Source organism: Panthera uncia, chromosome X (genome assembly GCF_023721935.1).
Source record: "Panthera uncia isolate 11264 chromosome X, Puncia_PCG_1.0, whole genome shotgun sequence".
NCBI lineage: Eukaryota > Metazoa > Chordata > Mammalia > Carnivora > Felidae > Panthera > Panthera uncia.
Window position 1 is genome coordinate 66,951,011 of NC_064817.1, and position 23,604 is coordinate 66,974,614.

The 23,604-nt window shown below is 36.8% G+C and overlaps 1 protein-coding gene across 1 annotated transcript in view; it reads left to right on the top strand.

The window, feature by feature from the left end:
* LOC125931799 (uncharacterized) overlaps positions 1 to 23,604 on the top strand; it is a 433,379-nt gene that overhangs the window by 227,378 nt on the left and 182,397 nt on the right. The window contains exon 6 of the mRNA XM_049644019.1: positions 14,036 to 14,077. Coding sequence (XP_049499976.1) covers positions 14,036 to 14,077 — 42 coding nt within the window. The remainder of the gene's footprint in view (positions 1 to 14,035; positions 14,078 to 23,604) is intronic.

The following is a 23,604-nucleotide window of genomic DNA, read 5'->3' on the forward strand; positions in this document are numbered from 1 at the left end:
TAACAACATACTGAGTGGTGAGAGACTGAAAACTTTTCATCTAAGATCAGAAACAACAAGGATGTCCACTCCCAAAATTTTTATTCAATTGGAAGTCCTAGCTGTAGCAATTAAACAATAAAAAGAAATAAAAGGCATCCAGATTGGTAACATAGAAATAACTCTTTTACTATTTTCAGATGATAACATAGAAATAACTCTGTTACTATTTTCAGATGAAATGATACCATACATAGAAAATCCTAAAGACACTATCAAAAAAAACATTAGTACTAATAAATGAATTCAATAAAATTTCAGGATACAAAATTAATACACAAAAATCTGTTGTGAGTCTATACACTAATAGCAAAGTAGCATAAAGAGAAATAGAGAAAACAGTCCCATTTACAATTGTGCCAAAAACAATAAAATACCTGGTAATAAGTTTAATCAAGAAAGATAAAGTCCTCCACTCTGAAAGCTATATAACACTAATGAAAAACATTAAAGACAAAACAAATGGAAAGCTATACCTTGCTCATCATGGTTTAGAATAATTAATACTATTAAAATGTTCATACTACACAAAGCATTCTATAAATTCAATACAATCCTTATCAAAATGCTAATTTTTTTCACAGGATTAGAATAGATAATCCTAAAAAAATTTATGGAACCACAAAATATCCCAAGTAGTTAAAAAAAAAAACTTAAGAAATAAAAGAGCAAATTTGGAGGTATCACAATCCTACATTTGAATATACACTACAAACCTATAGTAATCAAATAGTATGGTACTGGAACAAAAAAAGACATGTAGATCAATGCAACAAGATAGAGAATCCATAAATAAACTCATACTTGTATGGTCAATTAATCTATGGTAAAGGAAGCTAGATTATACAATGAATAAAATACATTATTTTTCAATAAGTTGTGCTGGGAAAATAGGACAGCTACATGCCAAAAAAAAAAAGTGGACCACTTTCTTACACCATACACAAATATAAACTCAAAATGGATTAAATAGCTAAGTGTGAAACCTAAAACCATAAAACTCCCAGAAGAAAACATACATTAGTCTCTTGAACCTTGGCTGTAACAACATTTTTCTTGATATATCTTCGCGGATAAGGGAAACAAGGGAAATGAGAAAAAACTACTGGGACTATACCAAAATACAAACTTTTCTCCACAGTGAAGGAAATAATCAACAAAACAAAAAGGGAATCTACTGAATGATAGATGTTTGCAAATGATATATCTGATCGGGGTTGATATCTAAAATATATATAGAACTTGTACAAGCCAGCACCAGAAAAACAAATGATCCAATTAAAAAATGGGTAGAGGGCCTGAATGTATATTTTTCAATGAAGACATACGGATGGTCAACAAACACATGAAAAGTTACTCAACTTCACTAAGCATCAGAGAAATTCAGACCTAGAAGGCACAAACTCCCTTCAAGATAAACAAAAGTCCAACACCAAGACATATTGCAATTAATTTTAAAAATATATGGGGCGCCTGGGTGGCGCAGTCGGTTAGGCGTCCGACTTCAGCCAGGTCACGATCTCGCGGTCCGTGAGTTCGAGCCCCGCGTCAGGCTCTGGGCTGATGGCTCGGAGCCTGGAGCCTGTTTCCGATTCTGTGTCTCCCTCTCTCTCTGCCCCTCCCCCGTTCATGCTCTGTCTCTCTCTGTCCCAAAAATAAAAAAATAAAAAACGTTGGAAAAAAAAATTTAAAAATATAGTGATAAAGAAAAAAATCTTAAAAGGAGCAAGACAAAAGTAGTTCTTAGTTTACAAGGGAAAACCCATAAGGCTAGCTGAAGATTTCTCAACAGACACTTGGCAAGCCAGAAGGAAGTGGCACAGTATATTCAATGTGATGAATTGGGAAAATCTGCACCCAAGAAGACTCTATCCAGCAAGACTATAATTCAGAATATAAGAAGAGATAAAAAGTGTTCCCAGACAAACAAAACTAAAAAGAGTTCATGACCACTAAACCAGCCCTGCAAGAAATATTAAAGAGGATTCTTTGAGTTGAAAGAGAGACCAAAAGTAAAAAAGATGAGAAAATGTCAGAGAAAATCTCTAGATGGCAAAACAGGTAATAAAATGACAATAAATGCATATCTATCAATAATTACTTTGAATGTAAATGGACTAAATGCTCCAATCAAAAGACATAGTTTGTCAGAATTGATTTTTAAAACAATCCATGTTTTTGCTGCCTACAAGAGACTCATTTTAGACTTAAAGACACCTGCAGTTTGAAAATTGGGGGGGGGGTGGAGATACATTTATCATGCAAATGGATGTCACAAGAAAGTTGAAGTGGAAATACTTATATCAGAAAACTAGACTTTATTTCTCTTGTATTATTTTTATCCTGCTTTGATATCAGGATAGTACTGGCCTCTTGGAATGATTTTGAATGTGTTCCCTATATTCCATTATTTGTATAGTTTTGATAAAGATTGTCATTAATTATTATTTTTAAAATATTTGGTAGAATTCAATAATTAAACCATATGGTCTTGGGCTTTTCTGTGCTGGGAGCTTTTGATTCATAATGCAAACTTCATTTCTGTTATTGATCTAGGATTTCCCATTTCTTGGATTCAAGATTCATGATTCAATCTTGGTAACTTGTGTGTCTTTAGGAGTTACCTGTGTTTTCTTTTTCCTAAGTTATCTGATGTTTTTAGTATGTAATTGTTAATAGTAATCTGTTCTCACACTGTGTATTTCTGTGAGTATCTGTTGAATTGTTTTCTCTTTCATTTCTCATTTTTGTTTTTGAATCTTCTCTTTTTTTCTTAGATAATGTATTATGTTATTATTTATTCTGGTCTCATATTGATTTCTGATTTTTCTTTTTTATTTAAAGTTTGTATTTATATTTTAGTTAACATATATGGGAAAATTGGTCTCAGGTGTAGAATTTAGTGATCCATCATTTACATACAACACCCAGTGCTTATCACAGCATGTGATCTCTTTAACCATCACCCATTAGCCCATCTCCTGACCACCTCCCTCCATCAACCCTCAGTTTGTTCTTTATATTTAAGAGTCTCTCATGGTTTGCTTCCCTCTTTCTCTCCTTTTTCCCCTTCCTCTATGTTCATTTGTTTTATTTCTTAAACCACTTCACATCTGTCAGGATGGCTAAAACTAACAAAACAAGAAACAACAGATGTTGGCCAGGATGCAGAAAAAGTTGAACCCTCTTACACTGTTGGTGGGGATGCAAACTGCTGCAGCCACTCTGAAAAACAGTATGGAGGTTCCTCAAAGAGTTAAAAATAGAACTACCCTATGACCCAGCAATTACACTACTAGGTATTTAAACAAAGCATACAAAAATACTGATTCAAAGGGGCACATGCACCCCAATGTTTATAGCAACATTACCAACAATAGCCAAATTATGGAGAGAGTCCACATGTCCATCGACTGATGAATGGATGAAGATAGGTATATATATATATATATATATATATATATATAATGGAATATTACTCAGCTATCAAAAAGGATGATATCTTGCCATTTGCAACAACATGGATGGAGCTAAAGTGGATTATGCTAAGTGAAATAAGTCAGTCAGATAAAGACAAATACCATATGACTTCATTCATATTTCTCATTTTTCTTTGTTATTTCTTTCCTCTGCTAAATCTCAGCTAGCTTTCTTCTTTTTCTAGTTCCTGGTGGTATAATAAGATAAGTTGTTTAATTGAACTATTTTTCTTAATGTAATCATTTACAGCATAAATTTCACTCTACCATTTGCTTTTGCTGCACTACATAAGTTTTGGAATACTGTGTTTCCTTTCTTCTTTGTTTTGAGACATATTTTGATTTGCTGTTTGATTTGTTATTTGGTTTCTTGCTTGTAAGTTGTTTGTTGTTTAATATATACATATTATATATTTAATATTTACTTGTAGTTTTTCCAGCTTTATTGTTGATATTTAATTTTGTAACATTGTGGTTGGAAAATATACTTGGCAAGGTTATAGCCTTCTTAAAATTGTAATATTTGTTATTTCCTGTTTATGTGATTTAATCAGGGGATTCTTCTGTGTATACTTGAAGAAAATGTGTATTCTGTTTTTATTGGATGGAATGTTTTATATATATATTTTAGGACTGTGTATTAATAATTATGATTCAAGTAAAAAATGCTCTTGCTGAAAATAATAACTAATGGAGGATATTCATTTATAATAAAGCTTATCAGAGAGGAGGTTGGTGATGGGTGAAATAGGTGAAGGAGATTAATAGTATACTTATGATGAGCACTGAGTTATGATAGATAGAATTGTTTAATCACTATATTGTAAACATGGAACTAATATAACATTGTATGTTAGCTATACTGGAATTAAAATTAAAAATTTAATAAAAAATAAAATATATTTAGAAAAAAATTCACACTAATAAACTGTTAAACACATTATTTTTAATGTTGTAATAGACCCATTACTTGTTAAAATAAAGATTATGTTTTTAAAAAGTAAGTATTTCTAAAACAAAAAAATAAGAATTATATTTTGTATATTTTTCAAATCCTTTTAATTGTGATTTAATAGAAGATAGTTCGATATTCATATTCTGCATTTAATATGTTGTCATATTACATGGCATAAAACTCTGGAGTTCCCCATTCTATACTAATGAATAAGGAAAGCAAATAAGTCAAATAATCTCATTATTATGAAAATAATTTTGACCTAATGTACCCCTGAAAGATCTTGAAGACACACAGTTTCCCAAACCACACCTGACAAGCTTACACTACAATAAGGATGGAAATAATATTAAAGGAAACATTATTTGTTTCTGTAACTAATATAATTAATGTAACATTGTGTGTAAATTATCCTCAAATTTAGAAAAAGAATAAGTCAAAACATTATACATGAGAAAAATGGAATAGTGCAATAATTAATCCAAAAAATCCTCCAAGAAATTGGAATAAAGAAACAAATAACAGATAAAATACAGACCAAACAAATGCTATAAAACTGATTGATATAAACACAATTATATCAGCAATTACCTTAAATGTAAATAGTTTAGCACACCATTTAAAAGACAAATATTTTAAGAATGTATTAAAAGTAGACCTAAATTATGTTATAAGAGGTACAGTTTACATATGTGGATACAGAAGATAGAAATTGAAAAGATGGAAAATATATAACATGTAGAACTGATACTAAGTGGTGTTCAACCAAAGAGGTGAAAGTGCTGTATTACTGAAAAATAGAAAATGCTGATGAAATAAATTGAACATGACACAAAGAAATGGGAAGATATTCTGTGCTCATGGATTGGAAGAACAAATATTGTTAAAATGTCTATATTACCCAAAGTAATCTACACATTTAATGTAATCCCTATCACAATACCACCAGCATTTTTCACAGAACAAGAACCAACAATCCTAAAACTTGTATGGAACCATAAAGATCCTGAAGACCCACAAGAATCTTGAATATGAAAAGCAAATCCGGAGGCATCACAATTCCAGACTTCAAATTATATTACAAATCCATAGTGATCAAAACCGTATGGTAATGACAGGAACATAGGCACATAGATCAATGGAACAGAATAGAAAACCCAGAAATGAACTTATAACTATATGTTCAGTTAATCTTTGACAAGCAGGAGGGAAGAATATCCAATGGGAAAAAGAATGTCTGTTCAACAAAAGGTGTTGGGAAAACTGGACAGCAACATGTAAAAGAATGAAGCTAGACCACTTTCTTACACCATACCCAAAAATAGATTCAAAATGGGTGAAAGACCTAAATGTGAGACATGAAACCATTAATATCCTAAAGAATACAGACAGTAACCTCTTTGATATTTGGCCATAGCAACTTCTTACAAGATATGTGTCCTGAGGCAAGGGAAACAAATGTAAAAACAAACTATTGGGACTTCATCAAAATAAAAAACTTCTACACAGCAAAGGAAATAATCAACAAAACTAAAAGGCAACCTACAAAATGGGAGAAAGTATTTGAAAATGGCATACCTGGTGAAGGAATAATATTCATAATATATAAACTTATAAAACTCAACACCCAAAAAATGAATAATCCAATTAAAAATGGGTAGAAGATATGAATAGACATTTTTCCAAAGAAGACATTCAAATAGCCAACAGACACATGAAAAGATGATAAACATCTTTGATTATCAGGGAAATAATAAATCAAAACTACAAGAAGATATCACCTCACACCTGTCAGGATGGTTAAAATCCACAACAGAAGAAAGAACACATGTTGGTGAGGATGTGGAGAAAGGATAACCCTGTTGAACTATTGATGGGAATGCAAACTCATGTAGCCACTCTAGAAAACAGTACGGAGGTTCCTCAAAAAGTTGAAAATAGAATTTACCCTGTGATCCAGCAATTGCATTACTAGGTATTTACTTAAAGGATACAAAAATACAGATTCAAATGGATACATATACCCTGATGTTTAGAGCAGCATTATCTACAATAGCCAAATAATGGGAAGAGCCCAAATGTCCAATGACTGATGAATGGATAAAGAGGAGTTGGTATAGTGTTCCTGGGAAGGTGGCGGCATAGGAGGACGTGGGCTCACCACTCGTCCTGCTGATCACTTAGATTCCACCTACACTTGCCTAAATAACCCAGAAAACTGCCAGAAGACTAGCAGAACGGAGTCTCCGGAGCCCAGCACAGACAAGAGGCCCACGGAAGAGGGTAGGAAGGGCAGAGAGGCAGTGCACGATACACAGACTGGCAGGAGGGAGCTGGGGCTGAGGGGTGGCCCGCCGGCCAAGCAAAGACCCGGAGTCTGGCTGGCAAAAGCGGAGGGGCTGGACGGAGGGTGTTCTGACAGCAAACGGGACTTGACATCTAGAAGGTTATAAGCTAACAGCTCGGCTCTGAGAATGGGAGGGCTGGAAGACAATGGGAGGGAGAGTTGTTGAGCCCCAGAGGACAGAGCTCAGCTTGGCGGGGAACAAAGGCGCTCGCCAGCGCCATCTCCCTCACCCATTCCCCAGCCAAAACCCCAAAAGGAACCAGTTACTGCCAGGGAACTTGCTTGCACCCTGTAAACACCCAACACTGTGCTTCTGTGGATCCGTCCCTCCAGCAGGTCTGATTCCTTCCCGGTGCCGCAGGGACCCTCCTGAAGCAGATCTCTGAAGTAAAATCGAGCTGAGCCTGCCCCTCCTGCCCCTGTGTATCTTGCCAATCCACCCCAGCTAATATGCCAGATCCCCAGCACCACAAGCCTGGCAGTGTGCAGGTAGTCCAGACCAGCCACGCCACCCCACAGTGATTCCTGCCCCTCGGAGAGGGGAAGAGAAGGCACACACCAGACTGACTGTGGCCCCAGCGGTGGGCTGGGGGCAGACATCAGGTCTGACTGCGGCCCCGCCCACCAACGCAAGTTATTCAAGACAGCACAGGGGAAGTGCCCCGCAGTCCCGCACCACTCCAGGGACTATCCAAAATGACCAAACAGAAGAATTCCCCTCAGAAAAACGTCCAGAAAATAACAGCTAACGAACAGATCAAAAACGATTTAAACAATATAACAGAAAGTGAATTTAGAATACTAGTCATAAAATTAATCGCTGGGCTTGAAAACAGTGTAAAGGACAACAGAGAATCTCTTGCTGCAGAGATCAAGGGACTAAGGAACAGCCAGGAGGAGCTAAAAAATGCTATCAATGAACTGCAAAATAAAATGGAGACAACTACGGCTCGGATTGAAGAGACAGAGGAGAGAATAGGTAAATTAGAAGATAAAATTACGGAAACAGAAGAAGCTGAGAAAAAGAGAGATAAAAAAATCCAGGAGTATGAGGGGAAAATTAGAGAACTAAGTGATGCACTAAAGAGAAATAATCTACCCATAATTGGTATTCCAGAGGAGGAAGAGAGAAGGAAAGGTGCTGAAGGGGTACTTGAAGAAATAATAGCTGAGAACTTCCCTGATCTGGGGAAGGAAAAAGGCATTGAAATCCAAAAGGCACAGAGAACTCCCTTCAGACGTAACTTGAATCGATCTTCTGCACGACATATCATAGTGAAACTGGCAAAATACAAGGATAAAGAGAAAATTCTGAAAGCAGCTAGAGATAAACGTGCTCTCACATATAAAGGGAGACCTATAAGACTCGTGACCGATCTCTCTACTGCAACTTGGCAGGCCAGAAAGGAATGGCAGGAGATCTTCAGTGTGATGAACAAAAATATATGCAGCCGAGAATCCTTTATCCAGCAAGTCTGTCATTTAGAATAGAAGGAGAGATAAAGGTCTTCCCAAGCAAACAAAAACTGAAGGAATTCGTCACCACTAAACCAGCCCTACAAGAGATCCTACGGGGGATCCTGTGAGACAAAGTACCAGAGACATCTCTACAAGCATGAAACCTATGGCCATGACAATGACTCTAAACCCATATCTTTCTATAATAACACTGAATGTAAATGCACTAAATACGCCAACCAAAAGACATAGTGTATCAGAATGGATAAAGAAGCAAGACCCATCTATTTGCTGTCTACAAGAGACTCATTTTAGACCTGAGGACACCTTCAGATTGAGAGTGAGGGGATGGAGAACTATTTATCATGCCACTAGAAGTCAAAGGAAAGCTGGAGTAGCCATACTTATATCAGACAAACTAGACTTTAAATTAAAGGCTGTAACAAGAGATGAAGAATGGCATTATATAATAATCACAGGGTCTATCCATCAGGAAGAGCTAACAATTATAAATGTCTATGTGCCAAATACGGGAGCCCCCAAATATATAAAACAATTACAAACATAAGCAACCGTATTGATAAGAATGTAGTAATTGCAGGGGACTTTAACACTCCACTTACAGAAATGGATAGCTCACCTAGACACACGGTCAATAAAGAAACAAGGGCCCTGAATGATACATTGGATCAGATGGACTTGACAGATATATTTAGAATGCTGCATCCCAAAGCAACAGAATATACTTTCTTCTCGAGTGCACATGGAACCTTCTCCAAGATAGATCACATAATGGGTCACAAAACAGCCCTTCATAAGTATACAAGAATTGAAATCATACCATGCATACTTTCAGAACACAATGCTATGAAGCTTGAAATCAACCACAGGAAAGAGTCTGGACAACCTCCAAAAGCATGGAGGTTAAAGAACACCCTACTAAAGAATGAATGGGTCAACCAGGCAATTAGAGAAGAAATTAAAAAATACATGGAAACAAATGAAAATGAAAAGACAACAATCCAAACGCTTTGGGATGCAGCGAAGGCAGTCCTGAGAGGAAAATACATTGCAATGCAGGCCTATCTCAAGAAACAAGAAAAATCCCAAATACAAAACCCAACAGCACACCTAAAGGAAATAGAAGCAGAACAGCAAAGAGACCCCAAACCCAGCAGAAGAAGAAAAATAGTAAATATCAGAGAAGAAATAAACAATATAGAATCTAAAAAAACTGTAGAGCAGATCAACGAAACCAAGAGCTGTTTTTTTTTTTGAAAAAATAAACAAAATTGATAAACCTCTAGCCAGGCTTCTCAAAAAGAAAAGGGAGATGACCCAAATAGATAAAATCATGAATAAAAATGGAATTATTACAACCACTCCCTCAGAGATACAAGCAATTATCAGGGAATACTAGGAAAAATTATATGCCAACAAACTGGACAATCCGGAAGAAAAGGGCAAATTCCTAAACACCCACACGCTTCCAAAACTCAGTCAGGAGGAAATAGAAAGCTTGAACAGACCCATAACCAGTGAGGAAATTGAATCAGGCATCAAAAATCTCCTAACAAATAAGAGTCCAGGACCAGATGGCTTCCCAGGGGAGTTCTACCAGACGTTTAAAGCAGAGATAATACCTATCCTTCTCAAGCTATTCCAAGAAATAGAAAGGGAAGGAAAACCTCCAGACTCATTCTATGAAGCCAGTATTACTTTGATTCCTAAACCAGACAGAGACCCAGTAAAAAAAGAGGACTACAGGCCAATATCCCTGATGAATATGAATGCAAAAATTCTCAATAAGATACTAGCAAATCGAATTCAACAGCATATAAAAGGAATTATTCACCATGATCAAGTGGGATTTATTCCTGGGATGAGGGCTGGCTCAACATTTGCAAATCAATCAATGTGATACATCGCATTAATAAAAGAAAAGATAAGAACCATATGATCCTGTCAATTGATGCAGAAAAGGCCTTTGACAAAATTCAGCAACCTTTCTTAATAAAAACCCTTGAGAAAGTCGGGAGAGAAGGTACATACTTAAAGATCATAAAAGCCATTTATGAAAAGCCCACAGCTAACATCATCCTAAATGGGGAAAACTGAGAGCTTTTTCCCTGAGATCAGGAACACCACAGGGATGTCCACTTTCACCGCTGTTGTTTCATATAGTGTTGGAAGTTCTAGCATCAGCAATCAGACAACAAAAGGAAATCAAAGGCATCAAAATTGGCAAATATGAAGTTAAGCTTTCACTTTTTGCAGATGACCTGATATTACACACGGAAAATCCAATAGACTCCACCAGAACTCTGTTAGAACTGATACATGAATTTAGCAAAGTTGCAGGATACAAAATCAATGTACAGAAATCAGTTGCATTCTTATACACTAATAATGAAGCAACAGAAAGACAAATAAAGAAACTGATCCCATTCACAATTGCACCAAGAAGCATAAAATACCTAGGGATAAATCTAACCAAAGATGTAAAAGATCTGTAAGCTGAAAACTATAGAAAGCTTATGCAGGTAATTGAAGAAGATATAAAGAAATGGAAAGACATTCCCTGCTCATGGATTGGAAGAATAAATATTGTCAAAATGTCAATACTACCCAAAGCTATCGACACATTCAATGCAATCCCAATCAAAATTGCACCAGCATTCTTCTCGAGAGTAGAACAAGCAATCCTAAAATTCATATGGAACCACAAAAGGCCCCGAATAACCAAAGCAATTTTGAAGAAGACCAAAGCGGGAGGCTTCACAATCCCAGACTTTAACCTCTACTACAAAGCTGTAATCATCAAGACAGCATGATATTGGCACAAAAACAGACACATAGACCAATGGAATAGAATAGAAACCCCAGAACTAGACCCACAAACGTATGGCCAACTAATCTTTGACAAAGCAGGAAAGAATATCCAATGGAAAAAAGACAGTCTCTTTCACAAATGGTGCTGGGAGAACTGGACAGCAACTTGCAGAAGGTTGCAACTAGACCACTTTCTCACACCATTCACAAAAATAAACTCAAAATGGATAAAGGACCTGAATGTGAGACAGGAAACCATCAAAACCCTAGAGGAGAAAGCAGGAAAAGACCTCTCTGACCTTAGCTGTAGCAATTTCTTGCTTGACACATCCCCAAAGGCAAGGGAATCAAAAGCAAAAATGAACTACTGGGACCTTATGAAGATAAAAAGCTTCTGCACAGCAAAGGAAACAACCAACAAAACTAAAAGGCAACCAACGGAATGGGAAAAGATATTTGCAAATGACAAATTGGACAAAGGGCTAGTATCCAAAATCTATAAAGAACTCACCGAACTCCACACCCGAAAAACAAATAACCCAGTGAAGAAATGGGCAGAAGACATCCGGATGGCCAACAGGCACATGAAAAGATGCTCAACGTTGCTCCTCATCAGGGAAATAGAAATCAAAACCACACTGAGATATCACCTCACGCCAGTCAGAGTGGCCAAAATGAACAAATCAGGAGACTATAGATGCTGGCGAGGATGTAGAGAAACGGGAACCCTCTTGCACTGTTGGTGGGAATGCAAATTGGTGCAGCCACTCTGGATAACAGTGTGGAGATTCTTCAAAAAATTAAAAATAGACCTACCTTATGACCCAGCAATAGCACTGCTAGGAATTTACTCAAGAGATACAGGAGTACTGATGCATAGGGGCGCTTGTACCCCAATGTTTATAGCAGCACTCTCAACAATAGTCAAATTATGGAAAGAGCCGAAATGTCCTTCAACTGATGAATGGATAAAGAAATTGTGGTTTATATACACAATGGAGTACTACGTGGCAATGAGAAAGAATGAAATATGGCCCTTTGTAGCAACATGGATGGAACTGGAGAGTGTTATGCTAAGTGAGATAAGTCTTACAGAGAAAGACTGATACCATATGTTTTCACTCATATGTGGGTCTTGAGAAACTTAACAGAAACCCATGGGGGAGGGGAAGAAAAAAAAAAGGTTAGAGTGGAATGGACTGGAGAGTGTGATGCTAAGTGAAATAAGCCATACAGAGAAAGACAGATAACATATGGTTTCACTCTTATGTGGATCCTGAGAAACTTAACAGAAACCCATGGAGGAGGGGAAGGAAAAAAAAAAAAGAGGTTAGAGTGGGAGAGAGCCAAAGCATAAGAGACTGTTAAAAACTGAGAACAAACTGAGGGTTGATAGGGGATGGGAGGGAGAGGAGGGTAGGTGATGGGTATTGAGGAGGGCACCTTTTGGGATGAGCACTGGGTGTTGTATGTAAACCAATTTGACAATAAACTTCATATATTGGAAAAAAAAGAGGAGTTGGTATAGATATACAATGGAATAGGAGTTGGTATAGATATAGAATGGAATATTACCCAGCCACAAAAAAAAATGAGATATTATCATTTGCAACAATGTTTATGGAGCTATAGAGCATTACGTTAAGCAAAATAAGTCAGTCGGGGAAAGACAAGTACTATAGGATTTCACTCATATGTGGAATTTCAGAAACAAAACAAATGAGCATAGGGAAAAAAGGAGAGAGAGAGAGAAGCCAAGAAGTGGACCCTTAACTTTACAGAAAAAAACTGATTGTTACCAGATAGGAGGTGGGTATGAGGATGAGTTAAATAGGTTATTGGGATTAAGGTGTGCCCTTCTGATGAGCACAGGGTGTTGTATGTGAGTGTTGAATCACTAAATTGTAGAACTGAAACTAATATTGCACTGTGTGTTAACTAACTGGAATTGAAATAAAAACTTAAAAAAATCAAGAGGTGTTCATCCTACATGACTCTTACAGATAATATAAAGACTGAAAAAAAAAGCCAGAGACAAAGGAATTGTGCTATATGTTTTCATTTGTATGAGCTTTGAAGTAGACAAAAATGATTGATTATGCAATAGAATAGAATATTGCTTACCACTCAGAGTATAGACTGGAAAGGAGCATAAGAGAACCTTATGAAATGCTGGATAGTTTCTATATTCATAATTTTGTTGTGATTATGCAGGTATGTACATATGTAAAGATATCAAATATGTGTGTGTGTGTGTGTGTGTGTGTTGTGTGTGTATGGCACTTGTATGTTATCTGTTTAATATAAATAAACAAGTTTCTTAAAAAGAAACTCTGGCAGGAAAATGATAAAACATATCATTCATTTTATAAGATTTGAGAGTTAAGACTAATTTTGCCAGTTTAATATATGGAACTGAAATATTGGACCATGATAATATAAAAGGTGGAAGAGAGGAGATTAAAGTATAAAGGTTTTAAAGTCATTTTAGTGATCAGAGGAGGATATAGGTATTGATTAGATTATTTTCTATGCATTTTAAAACTTAGGTTCAGGTACATGCATAGAATGTGTTATGTCATGACCAATAGAGTAGAAAATTAAGAAAAATATTAATAACATGCAGATAAGATGGATGAAAGGAGGACACAAAAATGGGGTACATAGAAGACAAAATAAGATGGTAGAATAAATCCAAATTATCATAATTACAATAAATATAAATTGAAAAAAGCCATCTGTTAAAAGAAGCTTTCAGATTGGTGCTTTTCCTCAGATTCTGAAAGATGTCTTTCTATAACCTGGAAATAGATTATTTGAAACACATTAAGTGTTATCATTCAATACTTTACTCTGTAACTGTAAAAGAATAACAGATTTATATGAAATATTCAACACTAATTTCTTTATTACTTTTCCTTGTAGTCTTACCTCAGCCTTGAAATGGAATCAGATATGATAGATGTGGTAAGTGGCCTTCTAAGTTTTTTTATACAATAAAATATTTCACATATACATACTTTTTGATACCTGAGTGCTAAATAATTATATTTTCTTTAGTACTCTGTGTAAAATATAGAGACATACATATATAGTGAATGTTTAAGTATATTTTATTTTCCCTTTGTGTCACACACAACAAAATAGATGAAATAAGGAAAATTAAGTATTTTAAATTAAAATTAATGATAGTATTCTAAAATTTGAGACAAAAATAAGCTATGAATTAGTTGAAAAATGTGTAATTTTATTTATTTATTTATTTATTTTTAATATGAAATTTATTGTCAAATTGGTTTCCATACAGCACCCAGTGCTCATCCCAACAGGTGCCCTTCTCCATGCCCATCATCCACTTTGCCCTCTCTCCTGTGCCCCATCAACCCTCATTTTATTCTCAGTTTTTAAGGGTCCCATATGTTTTGGCTTCCTCCCTCTGTAATTTTTTTCCGTCCCCTCCCCTATAGTCTTTTGTTAAGTTTCTCAGGATCCACATAAGAGTGAAAGCATATGGTATCTGTCTTTCTCTCTATGAACTATTTCACTTACCATAACACTCTCCAGTTCCATCCACATTGCTACAAAAGGCCATGTTTCATTGTTTCTCATTACCAAGTAGTATTCCATTGTGTACATAAACCACAATTTCTTTATCCATTATTCAGTTGAAGGACATTTAGGCTCTTTCCATAATTTGGCTATCGTTGAAAGTGCTGCTATAAACACTGGGGTACAAGTGCCCCTATGCAATCAGCACAGCAGTATCCTTTGGGTAAATTCCTAGCAGTGCTATTGCTGGGTCATAGGGTAGATCTATTTTTAATTTTTTGAGGAACCTCCACAATGTTTTCCAGAGCAGCTGCACCAGTTTGCATTCCCACCAACAGTGCAAGAGGGTTCCCGTTTCTCCACAACCTCGCCAGCATCTATACTCTCCTGATTTGTTCATTTTAGCCACTCTGACTGGCGTGAGGTGATATCTGAGTGTGGTTTTGATTTGTATTTCCCTGATGAGGAGTGATGTTGAGCATCTTTTCATGTGCCTGTTGGCCATCCGGATGTCTTCTTTAGAGAAGTGTCTCTTCATGTTTTCTGCCCATTTCTTCACTGGGTTTTTTGTTTTTTGGGTGTGGAGTTTGGTGAGTTCTTTATAGATTTTGGATACTAGCCTTTTGTCTGATATGACATGTGCAAATATCTTTTCCCATTCAATCCATTGCCTTTTAGTTTTGTTGATTGTTCCCTTTGCAGTGCAGAAGGTTTTTATCTTCATAAGGTCCCAGTAGTTCATTTTTGCTTTTGATTCCCTTGCGTTTGGATATGTGTCAATAAAGAAAATACTGCGGCAAGGTTAGAGAGGTTTTTTCGTGCTTTCTCCTCTAGGGTTTTCATGTTTTCCCGTCTCATATTCAATACTTTATCCATTTTAGGTTTATTTTTGTGAATGGTGTGAGAAAATATACTAGTTTCATTTTTCTGCATATTGCTGTCCAGTTCTCCCAGCACCATTTGTGAAAGAGACTGTCTTTTTTCCAGTGGATATTCTTTCCTGCTTTGTCAAAGATTAGTTGGCCATACTTTTGTGGGTCCAATTGTGGAGTCTCTATTCTATTCCATTGGTCTATGTGTCTGTTTCTGTGCCAATACCATGCTGTCATGATGATTACAGCTTTGTAGTAGAGGCTAAAGTCTGGAATTGTGACGCCTGCTGCTTTGGTCTTCTTCAATATTACTTTGGCTATTTGGGGTCTTTTGTGGTTCCATACAAATTTTAGAATTGCTTGTTCTAGCTTCGAGGAGAAGGCTAGTTGATTTTTGATTGGGATTGTATTGAATGTGTAGGTAGCTTTGGGTAGTATTGACATTTTAACAATATTTATTCTTCTAATCCATGAGCACGGAATGTTTTTCCATTTTTTTATATCTTTTTCAATTTCCTTCATAAGCTTTCTATAGTTTTCAGCATACAGATCTTTGACATCTTTGGTTAGGTTTATTCCTGGGTATTTTATGCTTCTTGGTGCAATTGTGAATGGGATCAGTTTCTTTATTTGTCTTTCTGTTGCTTCATTATTAGTGTATAAGAATGCAACTGATATCTGTACATTGATTTTGTGTCCTGCGACTCTCGCTGAGTTCATGTATCAGTTCTAGCAGACTTTTTGTGGAGTCTATCGGGTTTTCCATGTATAATATCATGTCATCTGCAAAAAGTGAAAGCTTGACTTCATCATTGACAATTTTGATGCCTTTGATTTCCTTTTGTTGTCTGATTGCTGATCCTAGAACTTCCACCACTATGTTAAACAACAGTGGTGAGAATGGGCATCCCTGTCATGTTCCTGATTTCAGGGGGAAAGCTCTCAGTTTTCCCCATTGAGGATGATATTAGCTGTGGGCTTTTCATGAATGGCTTTTTTGATGTTTACGTATGTTCCTTCTATCTCGATTTTCTCAAGGGTTTTTATGAAGAAAGGATGCAGAATGCATTCTGCATCGATTGACAGGATCATATGGTTCTTATCTTTCATTTTCTTAATGTGATGTATGACATTGATTGATTTGTGAATTTTGAACCATTCCTGCAGCCCAGGAATGAATCCCACTTGATCATAGTTTAATAATTCTTTTTGAGTGCTGTTGAATTCGATATGCTAGTATCTTGTTGAGAATTTTTGCATCCATATTCATCAGGTATATTGGCCTGTAGTCCTCTTTTTTGGTGGGTCTTTATCTGGTTTGGGAATCAAAGTAATGCTGGATTCATAGAAGTCTGGAAGTTTTCCTTCCCTTTCTATTTTTTGGAACAGTTTGTGAAGGATAGGTATTGTCTCTGCATTAAATGTGTGGTAGCATTACACAGGGAAGCCATCTGGTCCTGGACTCTTATTCGTTGGGAGATTTTTGATAACTGATTCAATTTCTTCACAGGTTATGGGTCTGTTCAACTTTTCCATTTCTTCCTGTTTGAGTTTTGGAAGTGGGTGGGTGCTTAGGAATGTGTCCATTGCTTCCAGGTTGTCTAGTTTGTTGGCATATAATTTTTCATAGTATTCCTTAATAATTGCTTGCATTTCTGAGTGATTCGTTGTCATAATTCCATTTTCATTGGTGATTTTATCTATTTGGGTCATATCCCTTTTCTTTTTGAGAAGCCTGGCTAGAGGTTTATCAATTTTGTATACTTTTTCAAAAAAACAACTGTTGGTTTTGTTGATCTGCTCTACAAGTTTTTTAGATTCTATATTGTTTATTTCTGCTCTGATCTTTATTATTTCTCCTCTTCTGGGTTTGGGGTGTCTTTGCTGTTCTGCTTCTCTTCCCTTTAGGTGTGCTGTTAGATTTTGTATCTGGGATTTTTCTTGTTTCTTGAGATAGGCCTGCATTGCAATGTATTTTCCTCTCAGGACTGCCTTCACAGCATCCCAAATCGTTTGGATTGTTGTATTTTCATTTTCATATGTTTCCATGTATTTCTTAATTTCTTCTCTAATTGCCTGGTTGATCCATTCATTCTTTATTAGGGTGTTCTATAACCTCCATGCTTTTGGAGGTTTTCCAGACTTTTTCCTGTGGTTGATTTCAAGCTTCATAGCATTGTGGTCTGAAAGTATGCATGGTATGATTTCAATTCTTGTATACTTATGAAGGGCTGTTTTGTGACCCAGTATGTGATCTATCTTGGAGAAGGTTCCATGTGCACTCGAGAAGAAAGTATATTCTGTCTCTTTGGGATGCAGAGTTCTAAATATGTCTGTCAAGTCCATCTGATCCAATGTATCATTCAGGTCCCTTGTTTCTTTATTGACCGTGTGTCTAGATGATCTATTCATTGTTGTAAGTGGTATATTAAAGTCCCCTGCAATTATCACATTCTTATCAATAAGGTTGCTTATGGTTGTGATTAATTGTTTTATATATTTGGGGGCTCCCGTATTCAGCACATAGACATTTATAATTGTTAGCTCCTCCTGATGGATAGACCCTGTAATTATTATATAATGCTCTTCTTCATCTCTTGTTACAACCTTTAATTGAAAGTCCAGTTTGTCTGATATAAGTATGGCTACTCCAGCTTTCTTTTGACTTCCAGTAGCATGATAGATAGTTCTCCATCCCCTCACTCTCAATCTGAGGGTGTCCTCAGGTCTAAAATGAGTCTCTTGTAGACAGCAAATAGATGGGTCTTGTTTTTTTCATCCATTCTGATTCCCTGTGTCTTTTTTTTTGGAGCATTTAGTCCTTTTACTTTCAGTGTTATTATTGAAAAATATGGGTTTAGAGTCATTGTGATCTGTAGGTTTCATGCTTGTAGTTATGTCTCTGGTACTTTTTGGTCCTTGCAACATTTCACTCTCAGAGTGTCCCTTAGGATCTCTTGTAGGGCTGGTTTAGTGGTGATGAATTGCTTCATTTTTTGTTTGTTTGGGAAAATCTTTATCTCTTTCTATTCTGAATTACAGACTTGCTGGAGAAAGGATTCTTGGCCCCATATTTCTTCTGTTTAACACATTGAAGATTTCTGCCATTCCTTTCTGGCCTGCCAAGTGTCAGTAGATAAGTCTGCCACTAGTCTTATCGGTCTCCCTTTATATGCTAGAGCATGTTTATCCCTAGCTGCTTTCAGAATTTTCTCTTTATCCTTGTACTTTGCCAGTTTCACTATGATATGTCCTGCAGAAGATCAATTCAAGTTAAGTCTGAAGGGAGTTCTCTGTGCCTCTTGGATTTCAATGCCTTTTTCCTTTCCCAGATCAGGAAGTTCACAGCTATGATTTGTTCAAGTACACCTCAGCCCCTGTCTCTCTATCTTCTTCTTCTGGAATTCCTATGATTTTGATATTGTTCCATTTGATTTCATCACTTAGTTCTCTAATTATCCCCTCATGATCCTGGATTTTTTTTTTTTTTGTCTCTCTTTATCTCAGCTTCCTCTTTTTCCATAATTTTATCTCTAATTCAACCTATTCTCTCCTCTGTCTCTTCAATCATTGCTATGGCCGTCTCCATTGTATTTTGCACCTAATTTATAGCATTTTTTAGCTCCTCATGACTATTTCCTAGTCCCTTGATCTCTGTAGCAATAGATTCTCTGCTGTCCTCTATGCTTTTTTCAAGCCCATCGATTAATTTTGTGACTATCATTCTAAATTCTGTTTCCGATATATTACTTATATCAGTTTTGATCAATTCGTTAGTAGTCACTACTTCCTGGAGTTTGTTTTGAGGAGAATTCTTCCTTTTTGCCATTTTGGTTCGTCCCTGCGGTAGCTCCAACCTGCAGGGCACTTCCTCTGTGCTGTCTGTAGAAACTTGTGTTGGTGGGCAGGGCCACAGTCAGACCTGATGTCTTCCCCCAGCCCACTGCTGGGGCCACATTCAGACTGGTGTGTACCTTATCTTCCCCTCTCCCAGGGGCAGGCCTCACTGTGGTGAGTGGTGTGGCCCCTGTCTGGGCTACTTGGACACTGCCAGGCTTGTGGTGCTGCTTCGATGTGATCTGACCAAGGGCATATTAAAAGGGTGGATCCACAAGTTGCATAGGGGCAGGATGGGCCGGATGGGTAGGCTTAGCCCACTTTGCCATTGGTGGTCTCCTGCGGGAGGGGCCTTACAGCACATGGGGGGAGGCAGGCCCATCGGAGGGATGGATCCACAGAAAGACAACTTTGGGCGTTTGTGTGGTGCAAGCATGTTTGGTGAAAGCAACTGGTTCCCTTTCAAATTTCAGCTGGGGAATGGGAGAGGGAAATGGCGCTTTCCAGTGCCTTTGTTTCCCTGCTGAGCTGAGCTCTGTCTTCCCGGGCTCAACAACTCTCCCTCCCGGTGTTCTCTTGCCCTCCCCACTCTCCGATAGCAGAGCTGTTGACTTTTAACATCCCAGATATTAAGTCCCGCTGGCTGTTAGAACTCACACAGTCTGGCCCCTCTGCTTTTGCAAGCCAGACTTTGGGGGCTCTGCCTTGCTGGGCTAGCAGCCCCTCCACTGCCCCAGCTCCCTCCCACCAGTCTGTGTAGCATTGACCGACTCTTTGCCCTTCCTACCCTCTTCCGTGAATGTCTTGTCTACTCTTGGCTCTGGAGAGTCTGTTCTGCTAGTCTGGCGGTTTTCTGGGTTATTTAGGTAGATATGGGTGGAATCTAAGTGATCATCAGTATGAGGTGAGCCCAGAATCCTCCTACACTGCCATCTTCCCCGGTTTTTCCCAACTCAGATTAGTTTTGACAATTCTGCAAATTCATGTAAGTGGAATTGTATATTATACGCTTTTTTATAAGATTTGTTTTTCACTCAGCATAAAGGTTCAACGTTAATTTTTGGTTTCAGCTGATTTTCCCTGTTATATTGATATGTAGAATTCCATTGTATGAATATACCACACTTTAGCTTTTCTTCTTTTGATGGATGTTACTATTGTCTTCAGTTTAAGGAGACTATGAATAAAGGTGTTCTGAACATTTTATAGCAGGATTTTTGTAAGAAAATTCTTGTAAGAGCAGCTTGTAATTGGAATGCAGGTACAGAGATTTCCCATACACTCCCTAACCCCACACATGCATAGCCTCCCATGTTATTAACATCCCCCACTAGAGTGATACATTTGTTACAATTGATGAACCTGCATTGATACATCACAATCACACAAAGTCCATAGTTTACCTTATGGTTCACACTTGGTGTTGTGCATTCTGTGAGTTTTGACAAAGGTACAATGGTGCGTAGCCATCATTATAACATCATAGACTATTTCCCTGCCCTAAAAATCCTATATGCTTTGTAAAGATTTGTTTACAGTCTTTTTGTGGTCATATGTTTTCATTTCTCTTTGGAAATAACTAGGAGTAAGATTGCTGGTGAAGATGCATAATTAATTTTATTTATTTATTTATTTATTTATTTTACATTTTTAATATATTTTTGAGAGAGAGAGAGAGAGAGGGAGAGAGAGAAAGAGAGAGAGAGAGATCGAACACAAGTAGGGGAGAGGCAGAGAGAGAAGAAGACACAGAATCCAAAGCAGGCTCCAGGCTCTGAGCTGTCAGCACAGAGCCCAATGTGGGGCTCGAACTCACAAACCACGAGATCATGACCTGAGCTGAAGTCATATGGTTAACCAACTGAGCCACCCAGGCACCCCTGCATGTTTAATTTTATAAGAATATTCCAGAACTTTTCCCAAACAGCATATTTTATATTTCAATAATAAATGTACAAAATTTCCAGTTGTTCCACATCATTGCCAAAATTTGGAATTATCAGGCTTTTCAATTTTAGTCATTCTGGTGAGTATTTAGTTGTGTCTCATTGCAGTTTTAATTTGCATTTTGTGTTAACTGATTATGTTTGGCACTTTTATATGTGCTTTTTTTGTCCTTTCATATATCATTTTGTGTGTGTGTGTGTGTATAGTGTCTGCTCACAACATCTGTTTATTTTTAGAACATGGGTTGTTTGTATTTTTATTATTGAATTATTGAAGTTTGGGGGTTTTAAAATATCTACGTATTTGCTTTGAGAGAGAGAAAATGCAGGGGAGGGGCAGAGAGAGCGGGAGAAAGAATCCCAAGCAGGCTCCACACTGTCAGTGTAGAGCCCATCCTGGGACTCTATCTTATGAACCATGAGATCATTACCTGGGCCAAAATCAAGTATCAGACAGTCAACCAACTGAGCCAGCCAGGCATCCCTGGAGTTTTTAATATAGACTAGGTAATAGTTCTCTGTATGTAGTTAGTTTACGAGTATTTTCTCCCAGTGTAGAGATTGCTTGTATATTTTCTTAATGGAATCATTTGATGAGTAGTAGTTTTTAACTGTGATGAGGTCTGTGTTTTTTTTTTCTTTTATCTACTGCTTTCTGTGTCATGTCTAGTAGAACTTTGCCTACCCCAAGTTGGGAAGATACTCTTTTCTGTTTTCACCTAAATGTTTTATAATTTTAGTTTTTACATTTAGATTTATGATCTGTCTCAAAATATTTTCTTGTGTATGGTTTAATATAGGAATTTCATATCATTGTATTTTCCATGTGGGTTTTAAGTTGTTTTAGTACCATTTGTGGAAAGAGTTTCCCTTTTCCATTGGATTGTTTTGTCTCCTTTGTCAAAAATTGGATGACGATGTAAGTGAAGGTCTGTTTCTGACCACTCCATTTTGTCTCATTACCTATTAGTCATTATGCCAGTATCACACTGTCATTCTAGGATTCAAATATTAGATTTTTAGAAAGAACCCTGTTGAAACCATACATGTTAACCCATTTTACAGTGTGCAGTAATGCATTAACACATTGTTTCCTGCTGACATTATTAGCACCATTTTGACAAGACTGTTGCTTATTTTGTTTGTATGTTTTGAATTGTAGTAGAATAGAGAAGAAGTAGAAGGAGGAACCTTTAGTCTAAGGCCAACCCTGCAGTTCTAGTGTAGTGTATAATAGTATCTAGTTTGAAAGAAACAATATTAAAAGAGATTATGAGATATTTCTACCATAATTGGAAAGTCATTTCCCTATTTGCCTCTGTAATTTCCCAGGTGCTTTTTTTATGAGATGCATCAAAAGGCATAGTAGATGAGAAAGGAAATACTTCCTTACTCATCATCCAAAAGGACTGCTTCTATTACTTGTAAAGTAAACTATTAATTCGAAAAGAAATTCAATGCATGCATCATGATTTCTGAAAGCTAAAAAATGAGTGTTTATATGACTAGATTTTTCAAGTGGTCTCTGGTATTCTAAAAATTTATCACATTATCTAATCTCTTCCATTTGTATAGCATAACCAAATGTTATGCTTTGATTGTTGTATTTTTATTTTGTATATGTTTATTTATTTATTTATTTATTTAGGGATTCAGGAACAGAATTTAGTGATTTGTTACTTACATATAACACCCAGTGTTCATCATAACAAGTGCCCTCCTTAAGAACCATCACCCATTTAGCCCATCCGCCAACCACCTCCCTCCATTAAACCTCAGTTTGTTCTCTACCCGTGAGTCTCTTATGGGTTGTTCCCCTCTCTTTTGTTTTCCTTCCCATATGTTTTGTTTCTTAAATTCAGTATATGAGTGAAGTCACATGGTATTTTTCTTTCCCTGACTGACTTATTTTGATTAACATAATAGACTCTATCTACCACCATGTCATTGCAAATGGCAAGATTTAATTCTTTTTGATATCTGAGTAGTATTCCATTGTATATACACCACATCTTCTTTATCCATTCATCAGTTGATGCACATTTGGGCTCTTTCCATAGTTTGGTTTCTGTTGATAATTCTGCTATAAACATCAGGGTGCATGTGACCCTTTGAATCAATATTTTTGCATCCTTTGGGTAAATACCTAGTAGTGCAATTACTGGTTGAAGGATAATTCTATTTTTAACTTTTTGAGGAACCTCCATGCTGTTTTCCACAGTGGCTGCACCAGTTTGTATTCCCACCAATAGTGTAAGAAGGTTCCCATTTCTGCATATCCTTGCCAACA